The sequence below is a fragment of the Hyaena hyaena genome, unplaced genomic scaffold (genome assembly GCF_003009895.1).
Source record: "Hyaena hyaena isolate Hyena2069 unplaced genomic scaffold, ASM300989v1 scaffold_606, whole genome shotgun sequence".
In the NCBI taxonomy this organism is placed as follows: domain Eukaryota; kingdom Metazoa; phylum Chordata; class Mammalia; order Carnivora; family Hyaenidae; genus Hyaena; species Hyaena hyaena.
This window is the reverse complement of record NW_024081238.1, coordinates 1,009,791-1,033,876: the sequence shown is the minus strand read 5'-3', so window position 1 is coordinate 1,033,876 and position 24,086 is coordinate 1,009,791. Positions and strand designations below refer to the sequence as shown.

At 38.2% G+C, this 24,086-nt stretch overlaps 1 protein-coding gene and 1 non-coding gene across 3 annotated transcripts in view; one reads left to right on the top strand and one right to left on the bottom strand.

Moving 5' to 3' along the window:
- PLA2G4A (phospholipase A2 group IVA) overlaps window positions 1–24,086 on the bottom strand; it is a 160,465-nt gene that overhangs the window by 85,670 nt on the left and 50,709 nt on the right. For both annotated transcript variants that reach the window (XM_039257200.1, XM_039257201.1), the window contains 2 exons: window positions 6,838–6,986; window positions 6,020–6,133 (listed from right to left, as the gene is read on the bottom strand). In XM_039257200.1, coding sequence (XP_039113131.1) covers window positions 6,020–6,133; window positions 6,838–6,986 — 263 coding nt within the window. The remainder of the gene's footprint in view (window positions 1–6,019; window positions 6,134–6,837; window positions 6,987–24,086) is intronic.
- On the top strand, window positions 8,175–8,259 carry TRNAQ-UUG. Its single transcript has one exon. It is a non-coding gene; the product is annotated as a tRNA-Gln (tRNA).

Genomic DNA, 24,086 nt, shown 5'->3' with positions numbered 1-24,086 from the left:
AAGAAAGCAATCAGCCAGAATTAGATACCACAGCAGCCATGAGACATGGCTATTTTTAAACAATACCACTAATGACTAAATAAAGACAGCAAATAAAAACACCATTCCTTGTAAACTTAGAGGCTACCTTCCTCAGAGTATTAGCCTAAACAAATTTTATCTAGAGAATAAAGAGAATAAATATCATACTTCAAAACCTCAGCATTTCTGTGATTCTCTTCAAGTGGGCTACTTTGTTTACACAAAACACACTAAATTCTAAAGATATTACATCTTTCCACTTTAAAATGGGATTCTGTAACCCACAGCCACACTTGATCTATTCAGTAATGAGTGACTGGAGCATTTTTGAACTGTGTTAAAACAAATGATCACGAACCTTATAGGCTCCACCTGTATATACAAATAAGTTCATTTCAGTAAGTTCAAACAAATATGTTTAATAGTTAAGTCAGTTCCATGAACCACATGACAAATAATTAAATCTGGCCAGTTACAATTATAATGTGAATATCTAATATTTATTTAGTGCTTGCCAGGTGAGGTACTGATCTAAAGCTTTCCATACATCAATTAATTTAACCATAACCACAACCTTAAGAGGTGGGTACTATGTACAACCCTGTTTCACAGATGAGGATGCATGGCAAAGAAAAAAAATAACTTGTCCAACATCACATGGTGAATAAATATCAGAATTATGATTCCAACCCAGGCAGTGGTTGGCTGACTCTGAGCCTGGGGTCAAAAACAGCAGGTCCTGCAAATTTTTCTCAAATGACAACTTTGATGCTCTCTCAACTTGTGACTCCAATAAATACAACCTCACCCTAAATGCCAGCTAGAAAACAAAAAAATATGGACCCAGGCCTAAGATTGGCTTTCTCTAATAATAATAATAATAATAATAATAATAATAAACAGAAGGGTTCAAAAATGGAGTGATAAATCACAGTCTCAGGAAGGGCTGCATCCATTGTAAATTCCCACTCTGCAACTTCCACTGGTCCTCACTGCCACAAGCAATCTTTCCTTCCAACTCTTACAGACACATTAAAGCTATTGCTGCACTCAGTTTCCTCAAGTCATTCAGAATTCCTCATACCTGTCCCTTGTCACGGAGGTAGTCTGCATCGCCTTTTTGTTTTCGATAGTAAACATTATTCATCTACTAACTTGTTGCTTACTAATACATCTGAGAAAGAAGCCAAATCTTGTTTGCCCGAAATTCCCCATAACCTGGTCAAAAACCTTCCAAAACTCCCCATTACCTGGTCAAAAACCTTCCATGACTCACCGCTGTCGGTAAGAAAACATCCAAATTCCAACATCTAACATCTCAAATTTGAACTCTGTTATAGTTTGATCCCAGCGTACCTACTCTTCCCTCATGCATGAATGCTCTGTTCCCATCACACTGGTCTAGACACTGTTTCCTGAACATGCTTGTCCTTTTTCGTCCCATGACTATGAGCAAAGGCTCAGAAGGGCTTTCCATCCCTTTCAGGGTGATCCAACCACATCCTTCCTTTCAGGACAAGCCTAAGCCATCGATATCCCCTATATCTCACTGAAACCCCATCCCCCTTCACCTCCCTGCCGTCATCTCCTACGACAATTTCTACTACTCTTTCTTGTGTTCCAGCCATATTCGGCTCCTTGCTGTTACTTAACACGGCAGGCAAACTTTCGCCTCAGGACTTTTCTACGCAGAACAACTTCTGCGCCCCCAATATCGCCTGAGATGCTTTTCTTAGCCACATTTTTGGAACTGCACTTGCGATTCCCTGTACCCACATATACCAATGTCCCTCTCCTCCTTCCATAGTTTATTTAGCACTTATTGCTATCGCTATCCAACACAAGTAATTTTTACTTATTTATCTTGCTCCTTGTCTCTTTTACTGAATACAATATAAGTTCCATGAGGGTAGGGATTCTTGGTGTTTTGTTCGCTGCTGGATAGGTAGTACGTACAGACTGCGTGCCACACAATAGGCATTCAATGGTTATGTGTGAAATGAATGAATAATTCTTTCTTATAACTCTCATTGTCCCTATGGTCTACACTATTTAGCACTTAAAACTATACTATGTAAATACGAAACTCTAACTAACAATATGCTAAATTGTTGAGGGGTAAAAGTTGTGTTGCCTGTAATTTGTTTCCAAATGCATCAAAATAGCAAGATGGTTTCATGGATAGGTGGATGGAGAGATGTACGGCAAAGTAAATACGGTAAAATGTTAATCGTCGAGTCTATGTGGCAGTTATTCAAATCTTCCAATTTTTTATATGCTTGAAGAGTCTTATAATAAAATTTGGAGAAAAAAAATCTAATGCTTTAGAAAGGTCTTCCCTGACTATAGAAACATTAGTTGCCCACCACCTATTTCCCATCACATCCGTCTAGTTTCTTCACAGTATTTTTTCTCTAGCTGATGTTCTGCTGATTATACTTTTGTTTCTGTTGCTATTCACCTTCCCCAATAGCATGCAAGCTCGCTGGGAACCAGAACATCATCTCTCAGGTCCTCTACTGCTTGCCCATCACCTGTAATACTGTCTAGAACATAACAAGTGTTTAATAACACCTAAGTAAGTAAATTAATGAATAGATGCCTCACGACACTGCTTATTACATCACTTAAGTTTACACATGAATGTCTACTCCTTTCCAAACTATTAATTCCTTAAAAAAGAACTTCTTGTCGTTTTCTTAACATTTAGCAAAGTTTTAGCGGCAAATAAAGTTTAGCTGCTCAAATTCTCATATTGAAAAATAATCTACTGACAAGTCCGTATTTTAAAATCACAAAATAAAGACGTTAGTTTGGCATCCCCGGGTGGGCACAAAGTGAAAGATTCTTATTACTGTGTTATTATTTTGTGTCCATATTTATGCAATGGAAAGGGTTAACATTTTTTGAATAAAAATGGTCATATGAAAAAAAGGTATTCTTTCTAGATCAACAAAATTTTATACATTAGCAAGGGTCTTAGAAATATGTTAACTGAAACCTCTATTTTAGAGTTGAGGAAAATAATACAGAAAGAGTGACAACTCAAACATTCTAGAGGGAGATTAGTGACCCAGATAAAATTAGAGAATGGATCTCCCAATTCCCAGTTCTACCCTGAGTGAGTATAGCAGGCTCCATGGGAATCTGGCATTCTCCATGTGGAGACTCTTGTTCTTTCTCTAGCTGGCTACTGGCCATAGAAATCACTCTATGTTGACTCAGTATTGACTTTGGGAATTTTGAAGAAGTTTTTGCTAATGTCTTGGCTGGAAATATGTGTTCTCTCTTTGCCAAATCAAAGTGCTTTTTTTTTTTTTTACTACTTCAGATTGCCATCTTCAAGAATTGTTTAAAAATCTATTTTCCCACATTATACCCTCACAGTCCACTCCCTCTCACCTCTGTGAACACTGTGGAAAGAAGCCCACACTCCTCTGAAAGGTCTGGTTCAGAGGTGAGGTGAGGCTGGACAGCTGCATAGGGCACACCACGTGATCTGGAGAAGACAGGGGCTCTCCAACCTGTTGTGTGCCATTACCTTTCTCCCCTCTACCATTACTGACTGTCCTTCAGATAAAAACTGCCAAGAATTCCTAAGACAAGAGTGATGGAAAAAAAAAAAAAAGCTGTTTGGCCAACTGTTTTCTCAGGCACACTAAAGAAAATAATTATGTAAGCTACTTTAAATTCAGGAATGTAGAAAGTCTTTTTTAGAGCCGGAGGTTACACAGCTAACCATAGGAAATGACAGGAGGAGAGGAAATGCATGTTTCCCTGCAATATCTTCTCTTATAATCAGACTGAAGAGGGGGAAAACATACTTTGGGGAGGCCAATCCATGCTTAACAAAGCTCTCAACAAACATTTATTAAGAAACAACCCCAGCAACATGCCTTAGGAAGATCGGGGTTTAGAGACCATCTTTAAACCTTACCCCACCACTCACCAATCTGTGTCTGCCAAGCCTTGTAATTTGCCAGGCCCCAACTTGCTTTCTTCTTTCAAGACTCCATGCCTTTGCATGGATATAGTGCTTAAGGTGTTCTAAGCACTATGTGTATGTATGGATACATCCATGTGCACACAGTATTGATATATATTTCTATAACCAAGCACCATTATGTATTTAATATGTAATAAATTAGGTACTTAATAAATACATAACCTAAGTAACATATAATCTATATCTTATGTAATAAGATACACAAAAGTACAATTAAATAATTACATCTAAATAAAATTGCAATTAAAAAATTACATCTAATTTAAAATACATGTATATATAATATACATTATATCATAGATTATTATACAGATATATATAAATAAAATTAACTCATTTAATCATATGAGATTATTATCTCCATTTTATAGATGAGCAAATCGAGGCACAGAAGAACTAAGTGGTTTCACCAGGATGAAATAGAGAATAAGAGACAGAGCTGGCATTTAAACACCAAATAGCCTGGCTTCAAATGCCACGGCATTAAATCACTATGGTCACTGTCCAACCTAGTCAAAATCACCTACTAATACGCAGCCATCCCTGGCTTCCTCTCCCGACACAGTGTGTCTTTATTCTGTCTCCCTACCGCACTCTGCACATTCCTCATTGACGCTTATCTCACTGGATGGTGGTTTCATCTCATCACGTGCCTACATCTCCTACGCGTGTTTCCTATTCCAACCCTTACCTCATCTCCACCCCACAGAAAGGGGATGGAGCACCTCCTACGTCTTGTTCTTCTTTATATTTCTTGCACAGGACACAGTGGCTGGTACACAGGGCACTTCCATAAACATTTGCAAGAGGGATGAATGAAATGACTTAAAAAAGTCAACAGAACTGTGGGCTTGGCATTGGATTAGGACATATAGAAGACACACCTCCTTAAGCAGCTCAAGGAATTGGCAGAGACTCTGTGACTGGAGAGCATCCTCAAAGGCACCTGGCTGCTGTGATTGCATGAACTGGTCAGGTGGCCCTTTGGGCTTGAGGTGCTTTCTGAATCACCAGACCTTCATTCAATAAATATAAACTATATATTAACTCTGTAATTAGACATGCTTAGCCAGTATTCCCGACCTATAGGATTTTAGTGTATGGGGAGAGGGAGGGAGGTGAGAAATTGAACGATTTAAACGATTCAGTCCCCATGGATACCACAGGTAATTATCTTAGAAGTTCGGAGAAGGAGGAGGTCACTTGGGATGGTAACGATTAGGGAGGTAGGAGTTAAGGAAGAGGCAGGTTTGGGTGAAGACAGCAATTTGATGTCATCCCAAGGATGAGCAAGAACAGGGCCTCTCCCAACAAGAAATGAATACATTAACCAGCCTTCGGCATACTAACCCACCAGGTATTTACATTTCTCGCTGTAAACTACTAAATTTGTTTCTTATAAAATTCAAACTCCAGTGTATGCTCTGTATTAATCATTTTTCTAGGGCTTTATTATTCCTAAATTATTGAAATTTCAGAAGTGCAGCAAACCTAGAGGTATAAAGAAAACAAAAACCCCAAGACCATTCCTGGTGACCTTTCATTGGCTCAGCCTTAATTATTTGAAGATTATTTGAGACAGAGCCTCCACAGGGCTTAATTTATTACTAAACATGTAATTTTGGAACAGTTCGGATGTTCCAATAGTTTTCTTTCTGAGTTCACTCCCTCATTCCCCCTCTCTCTGTTATTCCTTTGAGATTTCGTATCTTTCTTCATCTTCCCAAACGTTTTATTCGACCTGCCAGTGGGGTCCAAAGCCATTGCTTCATTTAGAGCAACAACAGAGATTAATGTCTGAATGGTATTTAGTGTGGTATCTCAACCAAAGTCTATAAATATCAAAACAACAAAAAGATGAGCATGAGAAGTTAAAGGGAAAACAATATTTTCTCTTTAAAATACAAACATTCGCACAAAGAGAGAAAATTCCAGAACAAAGAGATTTTTATCTGACATAAGGTTGAAAAATAGCCCCGTTGTGTTGCTTACTTGGTTGAAAATAAAAGGAACCTCTTTCTTCTCTCCGACTCTCATAGAGGATATGGGGAATGTGGCTGTTCCTAGAGTTTCATCCATCACATAATTGGCATCCATTAATGTGACCTGTAGAGATAAACGGTAAAGTACAAGAAAATGATTTCTCTTGGATCCTTGGAAATTATATCTAACATCTCCACCACAATCACTAAATGAAAGTTTTAGAATGATTTTTAATAACCATTTGAGATCCTCAACATTCAGCATAGTTATAATACTTTGTCTTTTCTTTAAGACGCATTTGCTACTAAAATAATAATTTTTTTTCATTTTCTTGATTGACTTCTTCATTATTATGTTTTCAAAAATGGAACTTTATTCCCTCTCAGGGGAATTGCTAATTTGGAGCATGAAAAATAAATTAATGTAGAAAATCCATGCACCCATTTTGGGAAGGATCTATTTTAACTTGTTTGAAAGTTAATTCTTTTAAGTTAGAAGTCTTAAGTTGCCTTATTTTAAAGTCACAATCAATTGACAGCAGGGTTATTCTGTCATACTTGGACCTTCTTTTTTATAACAGAAAATGTTTTCTCCAAAGCACATGAAGAGGATAAAAGATACTTCCTGGCCTGACCTAACTCTTGTGTTTCCCACTGGACACTCACACCGCCCAGGGGGCACTATCTAGAGCTCTAGGTACTAGAGCCTCGTGTACCATGCTACACAGCTGGGCTCCAACTATAGCCAACTGAAGAGAAGGGACGAACTCAGGCACCGACTTCAACATGAATTATGACTGCCGAACACTCCGCAAATGATTCACTGACCTCCAAAACATTTTCCTGATTAGGATCCAAAATAAATTCAAAGGTCTCATTCCACACTGGGTTTATGTCATTATTGAAGTGTCTTGTTCTCTTCCTGCTGTCAGGGGTTGAGGAGATGAAAAGTTCCACATACGGATCTGGAGTATCAACTATGGGCAGTAAACACAAGAAGAAGGGTACAAACATGTGATTCATAATTCCTAATTTGTTTTTATAATATGTGCCGTCAGGTTATTTCTAACGAATCTGCCACCACATATCCAAAATGTCTGAGACAAGATACCACACAACAGAAGGACATCATAGGCTACACTTACACTTCTTACACATGGTGAGCATACACTTCTTACACATGATGTCCCTGCCCCTCACAACAGCCCTGTGCGAAGGAATCGTTTATTAGGTGCTTTGCTCAGAATTCTTCTGTCCACCTAAGGACATGTTCAGTCAACATCTCAGTCCAACTGCTAAAGGATGAGAGCCATCTCACCCAGCTAACTACAGTATAACCTTCACCCAGGACTATGATGGTGACAAGGTCATGGGTTCAGGATCATGGTCTACAACAGACAAAAAATTGTCCTAATTACTTTATTTGCCAAACAAAATAATGACAGTCAATGTGAGATAAATATTGTATTTATAGGGTTGCCTTGTATAGCTGTACAGGCTGTACACTGAGCAGCTCTTAAGACCTGGCATTAATTAGTAATTCACATTTATTTCTTATAATTTATTATAGCAGTATCCAATCAGGTGGAAGTGGGTGTCTCAAGGAAGTGACAGCTTTTTTTTTTTATACTTTTTTTAATGTTTATTTATTTTTGAGAGACAGAGTACAGGCAGGGGAGGAACAGTGAGAGAGGGAGACACAGAATCGGAAGCAGGTTTCAGGCTCTGAGCTGTCAGCACAGAGCCCAACGTGGAGCTCGAATTCATGAACCATGAGATCATGACCTGAGCTGAAGTCAGACGTTTAACCAACTGAGCCACTCAAATGCCCCAGAAAGTGACAGCTTTTTCTATTGTACATAAAGACCTGCTTGAGTCAGGGCATGATGTGGGTACCATTTTATATAGAAAGAGACAAAGGTACTATTTAAATTTCTTCCCACGATATACACACTTAACAACAAGGCAACTGACTAAGCCATGGAAACATTGATTACTCCCTCCTTGGTGGTTCCACTGAATCCACTGTCTTACAGCATTGCACATACTACATTTCATGGATGTAATTATACATTTATCATTTCCTTCAAGACTGTCAACAACTTGAGGGCAGCGATCAAGTCTGACTCAACTTTATCTCTTTAGAACTTAACAATCATTAGGGCGCCTGGGTGGCTCAGTCGGTTGAGCGTCTGACTTTGGCTCAGGTCATGATCTCGTGGTTCGTGGGTTCGAGCCCCGCGTCAGGCTCTGTGCTGATGGCTCAGAGCCTGGAGCCTGCTTTGGATTCTGTGTCTCTCTAAAATGAATAGATGTTAAAAATTAAAAAAAAAAGAAAAAGAAAAACCATCACAATAGTCAAAGGTGTCCTAACTTAAGGACTCGACTTTTCTTTGTAACATGTCCTTTCCTATGTGGCCATTGTAATTCATAACCACAAAAACCAACAGTTGAGTAATAACTGCTAGGATGTCTGTTAAGCACTTTACATATATTAGTCTCATTCACATCTCCCAACAGTACTACAAGGTAAGTGCTCTGTTAAGACAACAGGAACTGAGGGATGTTAAGCAATATGTTTATTATCATCCAGCCAGTAAGTCTCAGGGGAAGTTCTGACTGCAACGATCATTCTTTTAATGACATCATATTCCTAAGTTCTAAAGATGATATCATAAGGTTGGCATTGCTATAGAAAGTAGAGAGAGTCATGGAAAAGAAGAGGGAAGGAGAAAATGGGGGGGAGAGAGAAAGTGTTACACACATCCACACAAAAAGATATAAAAATTGAGAACAAAGGAAAAGCAAAAATAATAGTTCTCAAATGATTGCTCATCAAAGAAAACTAAAGAACTCTTTGTCTTTCAACAGTAGTTATGGCCAAACAATTTAATCAATGTCCTTCACTTAATTTTTAAACACTGTTCAAAGTTCTATGTGGTGATCACATTTTTTTAAGTGTGCCTTTTTATTGTAAAGTGGAAAGATTTGTGAATGTGGTATAAGCATTTGGAATCGTCTTTTGTTTCATTTTCCGGTTTGAACCTTATGCATCGATGGTCAAAGGCAGCTGAGTGTCAAAAGTAAGAGTGTAATATAGATGACTCCATTCTACTGGGCACTTGAGTGACTCAGTTGGTTAAGCGTCTGACTTCAGCTCAAGTCATGATCTCACAGTTCATGAGCCCCACTTTGGGCTCTGTGCTGAGAGCACAGAGGCTGCTTCAGATTTTCTCTCTTCTGTCTCTCTGCCCCTCCCTCGCTTGCTGTCTCTCAATCAAAAATAAATAACTAAACATAAAAAAACCCCGCAGATCCCTGACCCTCATCTCCCAAGACCTATGATCAGTAGATCTGTAGAGAACCTAAAAATGTGCATCTTTTAAAGTTTATTAATTTTTGAGAGACAGAGAAAGAGAGAGAGAGAGAGAGTATCATGAGTGAGCGAGGGGCAGACAGAGAGGAGACGTATTCACAATCATGCTCCATGCTGACAACGCAGAGCCCAATGCGGGGCTCAAATTCACAAACTGTGAAATCATGACCTCAGCTGAAATCAAGAGTTGGATGCTTAACCATCTGAGGCACCCAGGCACCCCAGGAATCTGCATTTTAAAATAAATATTCTAGCTGATACTGATGTAGGTCATCTTCTGTTCACACTTTCGATATCCTGTTTTAGAGAAAAGGAAATAGGTAGTTACTGGATTTATTTATTATTTATTTTTATGGAGGATTACCACATAACATTGCATAAACGTAAGGCATACAGTATGTTGGTTTGATACATTTACATATTGCAATTTGTAACTCAGTGCTTGTATTTCTCAACCAGACCATGGAAGACAAACTAGAAAACAAAAATACTGCTCAATATCCTCAGGAAGGAAAGCAAGGGGAAACGGGCCAAAGTAGAGGTGGGCATGTTACTAGGTGACTCTTCTCACCTCCTCAACCAGGAGATGATGTTTGTCCTTAACCATGATCTTATCATAGACCAGAGCTCAAGATTGCAAATCAGAAACAAAATTACAGGTTTAGAATAGCAGGTGGTGGAAGGCCATAAAGAAAAATATCTTTCCTCTTCTTAGTAGAAGTCAACACATGATTTAAAGGAGACAATTGAATTGGTCCTTCACGTTAAATGGGCAAAAACGGAGCCCCTTTATTGTCCCCTAGGGCAGGTTCTTTTCCATGGGGCTAATGCTCTTTTCTGTTTCCTCCGAACCCTAGAACACACAAAACCATGCAAACATCAATCTAGAAAACAAAAAGTGTCTGGGAAGAGGAGGCATTCAAATGGTAAACATCACTCATTCATTCAACAAATATTTGAGCGCCTACTTTAACGCCAGGAACTACCTGTGAAGAAGCAGTTGGGCTTTACCAGGCAACCAAATGTGAAACTGCAGATCTGAACTGTGGAAGTGAGTCAAATGCTCACAGCCTAATTTGAGAGGCAAAGGTAAATGGGAGACAAGCAGATACACTACACCCATGACTAGTAACTCAGTCACTCAGATTATTACACACAAATAAAGTCAAATTGTAGGTGGAGAAATTGCCTTTGAGGCTTGGTCTTCCTCTGAATGTGAGGAAAGGAGGGAGAGGTTTTCTTGGGCCAAATAAGAAAGAGAAAGCAGAAAGTTAAGTTCCTTGGGAGAAACCCATGAATAGGAAAAGAATGCAGCAAATTGAAGTAGCATAAGTCAGTCAGGGATAGAACCATCTTCTAGGCCATTCTGAATGCTCAGTTCAGGTCACAGCCCTTGGCAAATTCTAACTCTGAAAAAAATCATAAAGAAAATACCATACGACAAGATGCCAATGCTACATTCAGACATCAAAACATTGACAGACCCCTTTTAAGAAAACCAGAACCCAGTTCAAAGCTGTCACTTTGGATTCTTCTTTTCATTGTTAACTAAAATCAATAGTCTACAACTTCTGTCAAGAGTGGCAGTAGTTTCTTCTCTCGCTTGATTAGCAAGAGACCTCAGTTAAGATGTCAAAGGGTGCTGGACAGTGGAAAACCACCGACAGCTGCAAACGTTGATACTGCCGACGGCAATGCTGCTAATCTTTGCAAGCCGAGAAACATCTGCCAGTGGCAGGATCTGCAGGATGAAAAGGAATTTTAGGATGTTAATTTCGAATTGGATTATGCTAATCGCACAGCTCACATTCTTTGCATAATGTATAATCTTCATTGGTACTGTACCACGTGGAAGCTTTTTTTTTCATGTTTATTTTTGAGAGGGAGGGAGAGAGACAGAGAGAAAGAGAGAGACAGAGCATAAATGGAGGAGGGATTGAAAGAGAGAGGGAGACACAGAATCTGAAGCAGGCTCCGGGCTCCGAGCTCTCAGCACAGAGTCCAACATGGGGCTCAAGAACCACGAGATCATGACCTGAGCCAAAGTCAGATGCTAAACAGACTGAGCCCCTCAGGCACTCCCCACATAGCAGTTTTGAAAAGGGAAAGCAGTCCAGTATGACAGCAATCTTAGCCAGGTGCTTGAGAGAAGTTCCTAGGTATGCATTAAGAGGAAAAAGAAGTCAAATGTAGGAAAAGAAATGTTTGGATATTTTTCTCCTGTATACTTAGTTCATGGTTTTGTGAATTAATGTCTATAGGGTAACTGGATGTTGAGTCAATGATTCAGCATCACCTTGATTAGTTCTAGTCAAACAGGTGGTAAAGCAAAGAGGTAATGTGTGGGCAAAGACTTTCTCACATTTCATCCTTTTATCTAAATCCTGACAAACAAAAATGTTAGGGGTGTGGGATACAGATCACTTTTTGTTCCCATAAAGATGACATGAAACTACATGCACCAGAAATAGCTTCAGAATTCCAGGGTTGTAAAACTTCTCATAAACTTTAGTAGTTTAAGGAGTGCCTTCCTAAATTAATAACAGGTCCATCTGACACTTCAGCTTTGTCTGAACAAAATATTATTATGTGATTCATGATAGGGGCTGATGGCAGCTTCTATATTCTATAAGTTCTATTTTAAATATTCTCCATTTGCTTCCTCATATCCACTTTGCTGAGCAACTTAAACCCTTTGCCTTAAATGAAGGTGACTCATACCCTGATACAATTCTTGCAATAAATGGCAAAAAAAAAAATCCCCAAAAGAATAATCTCCCTAAATCAGAGTCAAAATATCACTTTCCAAATAGCTATTACTATTGATAGCGAGCTTAAAGTAGTGTTTCTCAAAATGTAGTCCTCTAAAATATCCTCACAGAAACATCCAGTGTTAAAAATGCACATACTTTTGGGGCGCCTGGGTGGCTTAGTCGGTTAAGCGTCCGACTTTCCCTTAGGTCATGATCTCACGGTTCGTGGGTTCGAGTCCCCGCGTCGGGCTCTGTGCTGACTGCCAGCTCAGAGCCTGGAGCCTATTTCAGAGTCTGTATCTCCCTCTCTCTCTGACCCTCCCCTGCTCACGCTGTCTCTCTCTCTCTCTCTGTCTCCTAGAAATAAATAAAAATATTTAAAAAAAAAAATGCACATACTTTGCATCTTCAGTCAGAGCTCAAGCTTGGGAATCTGCATTTTTAACAACTTGACTTAGTGGTTCTTATGTATACAATTTCAAAAATGTGGCTTAAGGTATATTATTAGAATCCACTAAAGAACAATGATATAAATAACAGGGGCAGAAAAGTAGAAACATTTTGGCATTGAGAAGCTGACAGGTTTGCTGGCCATTTGTTCACGGAGTTATTCTCCCCATAGACTATAATAAGCATAATCCAGTAACTCACTTCCGTTTCTTTATAGCCATTAAAGACCTTTTCAAGTAGCCATGTGAAAACAAATCCAAGAGTAAAGTATGCAGGGTGTGTTAGCAGGTAATCTATTTAAGGTGATTGAATATTCAAGCATTCTGCTTCAGTTACCACCAAAATAGGAGTACCATAGTAAGATCAAAAAGTAAATACTAATTTGTTGAAATAAATGCCTCTGAATATTGCTTTCAAATGTCATCACTCTTTGAAACATGTATGATTTCGTGATAATGGTAATTAAATGGAGCACTTAAAGCTTTTCAACTCAAAGGTTTAAAAACTTAAAAGGTTTTATGATTGCAAACTTTTTACTCCCTGTGTACTCTGCTGGCTGGGTAGCGAGTCAGGAAAATGACTGTTAAACTCACTGTAAATATATGAATTTCAATCACCATTTGGTTCTTTTTTTAACATAAAGTTTTTGTTGAAGCATAATATATAGGCAGAAGAGTTAGAAGATCAGAGCTATAGGCTTGAGTTTTCATAATCTGAACTCACTCACAATATCACCACCCAGAACAAGGTACAGAACGTTAGCAGTACTCCGGAAGCTTCCCTCAAATCCCTCCAGCAGGGTGACAAGTGCCCTGCCTTCTATCACCGTAGAATATTTTTACCTCCTTTTTATCCATAGAATCAATATCACAATATGTACAACTCGGTCACCACTAAGTATGTGACATTCATCCAGAGTGAAATGTGTAAGATATGTTATTATTGATGTAAACTGTTCGACTGTATCCCACGAAATGTTTAGCCATTTCACTGTTAATGGACATTTGGATTGTCTCCATTTTGGGATATTATCAGTGATGCTGCCATGTACATGCTGGATGTGGCTTTTGTTGTGTACATATGTATGTTTCTCTTGCAAAATTCCCAAGAATGGAATTCCTTAGGTAAGAAATTGTTATGCCATTGTACACGCTGATGTTAATAGTCACGCAGTAGCACGTTCTTCCAATACTTAATAGTGTCAATCATGTAATTTTAAGCATCTGGTGGATGTATGATGGTATCCCAGTGTGGATTTATTTCACACATCTTGGATGACGATGAGGTTGAGTACTTCTTCATAGGTTTTTATTGGGCAATTGGCAGTTCTCTGGAATGAAGGGCATACTCAAATTGTGTGTCCATTTTTTTCCATTGGGTTGTCTGTTTTTTAGATTAGTTTATGGAGTACTTTACATATTCTGGATATGTGTCCTTTGACAGCCATACCTAAGTTGCAAATATATTTTCCCCATTTAGGGTTTATCTTTTTACTATTTTAATGATGTCTTTTGATCAAAATAAATGCCTAACTTTAATATAGTTCAGTGTGTCCATCTGTTTTGTTATAATTCATGCATTTTGTCCTTTTTTATATTTTACATAGAGACAGGGTGTGTGTGTGGGGGGGGTGCGAGTGGGGGGTGGGGGTGGAGGGGCAGAGTGGAGCAGAAAAAGAGAGAATCTTAAGCAGAGCACAATCTCACAACTCTGGAATCATGACCTGAGTGAAAATCAAGTGTCGGACACTTAATCAACTGAGACACCCAGGTGTCCCTGCTTTTTGTCTTTTAAGAAAACTTTAGCTATTCCAGTGTCATAAAATAGTTTTCTTCAAAAATCTCACTTGTTTTACATTTTTATCTTGAGATCTAGAATCCAATGAGAATTAATTTCTGTGCATGGTGTGAGGGGCATTTATGATTTTTTTCATATGTATAACCAACAGACTCAGTATTATTTACTGGAAAGACTGCCTTTATCCTTGCATGGCAATATAACTTTTATATTAATCAAGTGATCATATAAATACAAGTCTGTTTCTGGATTTTTATTTGCCTATTCACTAGTCTACTCATTTACTCTTGCACTAATGCCACTGTCTTAATTATCATAGTTTAATAATACACTGATGACAGGTAGTATAAGTTGTCTTTCTTTAACTTCTTCAATTATTTTGGCAGGTATTTTATTTCAGCACTTCAGGATGTCCATTCTCTTACCTTGTGGTTGCTTTTTAAAATGCCTTTTTTCCTCTGGATACCTTTAGAACATGTTTTTCTTTCTCTTTAGTTTCCAGCAATTTTACTGCAATATGCCTAGGATTGGTATTCTTTGTATCTATCCTTGAGTTCTAACCTACACACACACACACACACACACACACACACACATACTTCCTCCTTCCCAGTGCTTTTTATCATGCTCTAGATATCTAGATATTCTTAATGTTTTACTCTATAGTTTATTTACCGTTTTGTTCTCTGTGTTTCAGTCTGGATATTGTCTCCTAACCTAGTCAGTCACTTAATTCCCTGTCTTCAGATGTGTCCAACCTACATTAAACCTATATACTGAGTTTTTAATTTCACTTCTTGTTTTTAGTTGTAATTCTTCCATTTGATTCTTTCCTATATATCTGGCTGCCTGGTAAAATTCTCCATCTTGCCATCTGTTTTCTTGAACATGTTAACCATAATTATTTTAAATAATATGTGCAGATCTATTTATTTTTCTTGATCTTAGTTTTTGGTACACCTGGCAATTCTTGGCTCAATGCCAGACCTTTCCGTGAAAAATGGCAAGGGAGTTAGAATTACCTCCACAGAGGACCCATCTTATCTTCTGGCAGACAGTGAGATCTCCTGACCTTAATAAAAAATGGAACTGACTCCAATCTTAGTAAGGTGCAGCCTACCTCTTGTTCACTCCCACTGGAACTTCTCAACTGAGAGCCCAGGGTGTTTTGAAGGCCCTTTGACATTTTGCAGTTCTGAATTCCATTTTTTTCCCTCTTAGCACTGTGCTACTGCCAATATCTCTGCTTGGTTTGGTGGGGGGGGGGGGGGGTTGTTTGCTTCTCAGCCTGTTGCCCGCACAGATTAAGACGTCAGTTAGTGCACATGGTGAAGGCACTGACTTTCAGCTTCTCTGAGTTTCCCTTCTGTCAGACTCTGCCTCTCAAATTCTAACTGGCTTGGTTCGGAAATGCAGTTTTTGGGTCCCCAAGTCCTTTGAGATTGCCAAAGCTCTGGTGGATCATCTGCCTCTTGACTGCTTGGCTACTTCCCACATCCTCGTGACGCCCAAACCCACGAGCCAGCAGTGGATCAAGGGGGAAGATGGCTTGCAGAATACTGAGGCCTACTTCAGAGACTTCTCTCCTCTGAGATTTTGGTCCCTCGGATCCCAGTTGACTCAGAAGTTTTTCAATCTTTCAGACATTCTTTAAATTAATTTAATTTGTGTTTTATATGTTGCACTCAGAGGAAATGAATGCTCTGCTATTAGTTACTTCAGCATGGTCCAATGACCATTGAGTTATTAACTTGACCAAACAGATACTAATCCCTATTCCTTTGATTTCCATTCTTTACATGACTGCCCAATATTTACTGCATTTCTCAAGTCATCCATCCCAACCACTATTCCTTATCTGAGAGCACAACTCGGACTCATATTTCACTGAGAGAACAAAAGAAGAGGGTTAGATGGACTCATTCAATTTCCCTTCCCTATACCTCACAATTGTAAAGCCATATTTGTAATTAGAAAACGTATTCATTCATACTTAAGTTCTTCCTTCATGTCTTAGAAAAACAAGTAGCCACACATTCCTCTCTCAATATCATACAATTCTACCTCCTCTCAGATATTTCTCATTTATCCCCAGCCCCCAATTTAATCTGTAAACATTTGCTTTGCCCTGGCTACATCTTCCCAACCTATAAATAAACATTGATCATCAAAAGATAAATAATTAAACAGGGGTACCTAGGTGGCTCAGTCAATTAAGCATCCAACTCTTGATTTGGCTCAGGACATGATCTTATGGTTCGTGCGTTCGAGTCCTGCATCAGGCTCTGTGCTGACAGTGTGGGGCCTGCTTGAGATTCTCCCTCTCTCCCTCCCCCTCCCCTCCTTAGTACACTCTCTCTGTCTCTCTCAAAATTAAATAAACTTAAAAAAAATAAATTATTTTTGCCAATTCCTCAAGATCTTTCCTACCCTCATGAAAGAGTTTAGATAAATGTAGTCTATACTTACTGCTTGCAATCCCATCACCTTGTAAAATTCCCACTCATTGTGCCCCACCTTGTTCCATTACATAGTATTATTCTCCCTAATGTAACTTTTTTTCCTCAGCTTTACTGAGTTATACTAGGCATATAACATGATGTAAGTTTAAGGTGTACAACACGATGATTTGATACACATATTGCCAAATGATTATCACAGTAGGGTTCGTTAACACCTCTCTCATCTCACATAATTACCATTTCTTTTTGTGGTGAAAACATTGAAGATCTACTTTGTTAGCAACTTCCGAATATAGAATACAGTATTGTTAACTATAATCACCATGTTGTAATTAGGTCCACAGAACTTATTCATCTTATAATCAGAAGTTTGTTCCCTTTGACTGACATCTCTCTATTCCTGCCTCCCATCCCTCAGCTCCTGGAAAAATCATGTCCCTATCATAGCTTCAATGGAGACCTGATGAATTTTTTTTCTCTCAATGCAGTACCCTTTGTGCAGATAAATGATATCATTATCATATCATCCTACCTACCTCTGTAAATGTTCCCTCAGTATATCTTTCCCTAATAGTTTCCCCCTCAGCTCACCGCTAAATTGTGGGTTTTGATTTCACACCTCTTACAAATCCTTCAAAAGAATCCTTCAAAACGAAGTGAACCCCTTAAAAAGATTAATGTTCATGTAGTCAAAACCAGCTCATAAAGGAATTATCAACTATTCATCATGTCTTAAAAAAACACACTCAATGTGCACCTTTCAGGTCACATGGCACACATGAATCCTTCAGTTTGATTAATCTCAGATCCTTTAAAGCTGATCATCTCGGGGCGCCTGGGTGGCTTAGTTGGTTAAGCATCCGACTTTCACTTAGGTCATGATCTCGCGGTTCGTGGGTTCGAGCCCCGCGTCGGGCTCTGTGCTGGCTGCCAGCTCGGAGCCTGGAGCCTGTTTCAGTCTGTGACTCCCTCTCTCTCTGGCCCTCCCCTGCTCACACTGTCTCTCTCTCTCTCTCTCCTAGAAATAAATAAAACATTAAAAAAAAAATTGAAAAAAAAAAGCTGGTCATCTTTAAAAAAAAAAAAAAAAAGCTGATCACCGTTTTAAATGGCAGTCATGATACATTCCTTTATTTCCTGAACACTGCAAGGAGGACAAATATGAGATTCTTGATTATATGTCCATATATAACCTATTGCTAAGTAATATATTTTTAAAGGCTTCCATCTTTTTTAAGCATTCTGAATCAATTCTTGAAGTCCTTGAGTCCTTTTCTTGGCTCTAGCTTACACATAAATATGATTTTCTCCCTAATCACATCTCTGAATCCTCTCTACTCTGAGACTTTGAATCTTGTTCTTGAACGCCTTTGAAAAATACCTCAAACTCAACAGGTACAAAACAAATTTATTCTCTTTCCACATGTCTTTCCTTAGCTGCAAGACAAAAGAAAAACAAAGCAAAATAAACCAAGAACTTGTTAATTTTTCCTGACTTTCAGCATTTTACTTTCACAGAACCATCACTTCCAGCCCCAGAGTTGGAAACATGAGGGTCGTTCTCTTTTCCTCACAGCACCTGTATCCAATCTGCCTCCGAGCCCCACCTCTTCCTCCTCTAACATGGCGTGGCTATCACGTCTGGCTCTTCAAGCCTGCTCAAAGTATTACCACCCCAGTCCAAGTAAGCAGTGCCTTTCACCTGGGCTGTTCACATCATCTCCTGGTGGCTTATTTTCCCCACATTCCAACCACTCTTCATAAAGCCACCACTGCAATGCCACAGTTGTCTTTGTGAAACACACTTTTGTCTTTCACTGACTGACTGTGAGGGCAGACCTATGCATGGTGACAAAGGACCGCAAGGGTGCCCCTGACCGGACCCCAGGTTCTCCTTCTCGTCGTGACCCTCCTCCATTACACACTCCCTCAAGTCAACATGTAGGCCACGTGGCATCTCCGGAATGCACACATTTCGAACATTCCACACAGTCACCTTGATGGCAGAAGCATTGGTTCTGAGTAAGAAAACATGGCTTCTGTTTTACCGTTATGCTTTCTTTTGGCATTTTAGCTGATAACTAAGTGCTATTAAGGTGCTGTCCTTGTCCTAAGAATATTCAAGGGTCCAAATACTGTACACATAAAGGATGAGCAGAAGGAGATGTTACCTGTATTTAGCCCTTACCCGGTTAATACATCCCTAGGCAACCAGTTGTTCTGTTTTCTTCTCAGGTAAAACTGGCTGCTATAAATCAGATTCCCCAGAGGCCTCATCTCTATATATCTGCATAAAACAGAAGTAATTCTACATAAAGCTTCAGCTTGCTGATTTAGGTATTATTATTCCCACCACGAAGGTGAGGAAACTGAGACTCAGAGACATTTAGTAAGTTGAGTGAGGTCAATGAGAGATAGGATTTTAACCTAGGCTTTCTGAAAGCCAAATTCCTTGCTCTTTCAAATAATCCAACACTAATAATTCTTATCTATTTTTGCCCCTATTAAACTGCAAACTCCAGGATGGCAGGTACCACGTTTCCTATTCACTATTATGTATAAGAGTCTAGCATAAAGTCTGAAACATTATAGGAAAATATAAACATTACTGAAGTAGTGGATAATGGGGTAGCCCTGAGCAATACTGCAGAAAAGGTGATCTTTATTTCAGGCACAACAATCTCCCCACTCTTAACTTCTCTCTGCTCTCAGCTAATATGTCTCAACCTTCCTGGAGCTTTGTACCCCATTCATTTGTATTTTTTCTTGGAAGTCATTTCTTCCCAGTGCATTTGCATTTAACCTTTACTTTCAAATTCTAAATACAATAATAATAATATACCTTTGAATATGATCTTGCCACCCTTCATAACTCCAAGAAATAGGGTAGAGTGTCAAGGGACTTGTTTATAGATAGCAGCCCCTGCTTCTTCCAGAACAGACTCAAAATTGGAATTGTAAATTGCTGGAAATACAGAAGCTAGAAAAATTAGTGAAGAATCCAATATGGTTTAGTAAGACAGAACTTTGGTAGTGATTCCGGACACACCGGACAGAGAAGAGCAAAGTCCTGCAATAACAGCAGCATTGTCTAGGAACTCAAATAGTCATAGAATAGCCTGTCCTCGTCTGAAATTACAAAGCAGTTTTAGGGGCGTCTGGGTGACTCAGTTGGTTAAGTGGCTGGCTGACTCTTCATTTCAGCTCAGGTCATGATCTCACGGTCCCTGAGTTTGAGCCCCACACTGGGCTCTGTGCTCCCAGTGCAGAGCCTGCTTTGGATCCTATGTCTCCCTCTCTCTCTGCCCCTCCCCAATGTGTGTGTGCATGCACACATGCTCTCGCTCTCTCAAAAATAAATAAATGTTAAAAAATATTTTGAAATTACAAAGCAGTTTTATTAACACTATTTTAAAATCCATTTATCAGGCAGAGCCTCCAATTTGAACTCTCCTTATTTTTTCATTTTCCTTTTTCTCACAGCCTTGGGTCTATAAAAGCGCGTTCTCAGGCCACATGCATCCTTTTGCAGAGACGTGAAACTGTCAGAAGGTATCATTAGCCAAGTGGACGTCAGGAAGAAAGCCCAATAGCATCTCTGCACAACTGACTGGGTGCCGTCTGAACTAACAGTTGACTTAGTAGATTAATGAAGTAGCCTACCATCTGGCATATAGTAAAAACAACTTACTACAAAGAATGTTGATAGTCATAAGAAAACAGAGAGAGATAAATGTGAAACCACCCAAAGCAAGCTAAAGGCCAATCTGCAGCAGAACTGAAATTTTTGTTGTTTCCCACATTGCCTTTTTACTTAAATCTCTATGATAACTTTTTGGAAGGAAGCAAAAATACCTTTGTTATCAGTATCTATGTTTGGAATGTTTTTAAAGATTTAGAATGTAGGATGTTTCTTGGCACCTGTTTACGTAGGAGACAAAGAGTAGTTCTCTAGAAGTTCTTACGTATTGTTATAAAACATATTCATTTGTTTATATTATTAATGTTAGTTATACAGATTTAGTTGTATATATGCATTCTACCCTATACAAGAATAATTCTTATTTTTCATTAAAAAGGAACTCTGAGCCTTGACACTTTTGGTATTTTGGGTCAGATAATTCTTTGCTCTGAGGTGCTCTCCTTGGAGTCTACACATTAGATGCCAGTAGGGATCCCCCAATTGTGACAACTAAAAATGTCTCTAGATACTGCCCAACATGCCCTGTGCAGCAAGACTGACACCCCCCCCCCCCCCCCCCCCCCCCCCCCCCCCCCCCCCCGTTTAGGGCCAGTGTACTCAAACAAGGCATTATCCTTGCCACCTGACATTGATTCGCTAGCATAAACCATTAAATAATAGCCAGATTCCCTAAGTACTGTATAGCAGACGTACCATGTTTAAGACCTTTTATGATTTTTTTCTATGAAGTGTCAAAAATATTTAATAATAACATATTAAAATTTTACTTAAGTTATAAAACACATCTCCACTCTAGCTGTGAAGTCTTCTGGGAAGCTCATTGCTAACACTTTTCAAAATCAGTAACATAATACAGCCTACACACTGAAGGATTACTGAGTGCATATCTTCTTGGGTTGGTTTTCCAGAGTTATTCATACCTGTTTCATCTTCTCATCTAGGCCATACATAGCTCAAAGGCAAAGCTACTGTACAATAAACATCAGAGTGAGATAGATTTAAGTGCTAGTCATAAAACCTAACAGCTGTGTGATTTGGGATCATTTACTTAAAGTCCTGTAAAAAATTTCTTGTATCTGTAAAATTAAAATAAAAACAGCATATAGCTTCTAGGCTTGCTAACATAAATAAATGTTAAGTACTAAGAACTCCACTAAATAGTTATACTTATTTATTTAACACATATTGTGTACACTATGCATCAAGCCCCTTTCTAAACACTTCATAATCTTATTTAACTCTCATAAAAAACAAAAACAAAAACAAAACAACCTATGAGGAAGGTGTAATTGTTACCCTCCGTGTAAACACTGAGGAATTGAGGCCTAGGAAAGCTAAGTAACTTACCCCAAATCATGGGGTTAATAAATAGAAGGGAGATTTAAATCCAAGCAAGCCAGTTCCACACTCCTTGCTCCAATCTCTAAACCAGGCTTCCTTTCTGGTACGAAATAGAGTGAAGTTATCTACCACACGTATTATATTTATTTCTTTTGTGCTTCTTAAGGCACTAGATGAGTAATAGCAGATGCTCAGCATTTATTGATGAGGACGTTAATAATGGAGCCTTGCTTGGGGCGCCTGGGTGGCTCAGTCATTTAAGCATCCAACTTCAGCTCAGATAATGATCTCATGCTTCAAGGCTTTGAGCCTCATGTCGGGCTCTGTGCTGACAGCTCAGAGTCTTCAGTCTGCTTCGGATTCTGTATCTCCCTCTTTCTCTGCCCCTCCCTAGTTTACACACACTCTCTCTCTCAAAAATAAGCAAACATTAAATATTGTTTTTAATAACAGAGGCCTGCCGGAAAAAACACTAAGTTATATTTCTTTAACGTTGGTTTTCCAAAGTTAAAATTTCCAAGCTGTTATTTCATTTTGCAACTGCAGATTTGGATTAACTTTGTATATCAACTTCAAATAATTTTGTCTAGTATTTTCTCTAAAATATTTCTCAAAAATATATTGATGCATCATGAAGAGTAAGAATGGAAAAGTACTTCTGAGGAGTCGGTGAAATTTACAAAACTCCCAGTCCCTTGGCTAAATGTAACTAGTCATTTCAATCTATGTGCCATATGATTTTTATTTTTAAGAAATATTTTAAAATATTAAAATATACTAAAATAGCATACATGATAAATGTTTTCATGTACATGCTCAAACTTTTAGAGCAGCACATGAGATTCTCTTTGACATAAAAAGTTTAATACTTTTCTGAGGAAACTTAAAAAACATTTAACTATTTTTTTAATGTTACTCCATGAGATATTAATCACACCTTTTCAGTACAGAAGTGGTATATGACTTTTGGCAAAGAGAATTTACTTAGCATAAGAGAAGAAGGCTGCATATCACTCAGTTTTTAAAAAGTTTTTAGAATGAAGGTTTCCCTTCACTCGGGAGCATACTAACATGTTGAAGTCTTTTTGGGTAAAACATGAAAGTATTTTAAGACAAAGAAGTTCAAGTGTAAGACATACATGATAAAAACTAAATAAGTAGGTTCCATCACTGATAGGCCTTGAAAACAAAGAAGGAACATGTGGACTGTGTCCCAATTAGTACTGATAATGTACTCTTTATTTTGACAGGAACCTGTTGTTGTTAGCTCACAAAAGCATTGCTACTAAATATACAACTGGAATATGCTGTTTATCTTATTGAATAAATGTGGTGAAAATCCACTCAAGGATCAATTGATATTATCAAGAGATATAGAACAGTATTTACAGTACTCATCAGACCTTAACCCACAAATGTATACATACAAGCACACATGCACAAAAATCTCATGGCATTTAAATAGAGAAGAAAAGGACTGTATTCCTAAAACCATTTGGCCATTTAATAAACTACATGACATCCTAAATGAACGAAGAACAGTAGTTCTTTCCTAACACAACCTATTTCTCAACTTTGTAGAAAATACAAGATAAGAGATGAGAGACAGGCATGTTCTGGAACACTTTATTCATCTTGAAATTATCTTCCATAAAGAGGCCACTGGGAAATTGTTTCATTATACAGAGAATTTTTTAAATCTTGGGTGGATACTCAAAAACATTCCAAAAATATTAGTAAACCAAAACTCATGTTCATCATAACTTAAGGGCTAATGCTAGGGAAATGTTTGATTCCAGAAAAAATACACATATTTAGTTAGCCAATAGCAGTTCCATTTATTTAAATAAATATATATTTATATACATATATACACACATACACATATATGTGTATATATATATATATATATATATTTGAAACCCCATAATTAATCCAGGAAAAGATTTATTATATTAATCCAAAGGTGTTATAAAATTTATATACCTTAAAACCCAGGAAAATTCTAGATGGGTATGGATAGAAATAACAGATATTTATAATCTATAAAAAATGGAGTATAAAATTGTTTTTTAAACTTTTCTCTTTAGTGAGGTAAAAAGAAGGCAATATCCAAGAAGAAAGGTATAATTGCACATATTTGTATATTCTATTCCTTCATCCAAAATTCTCTGAGATCTTACTGTTTTCCCAGT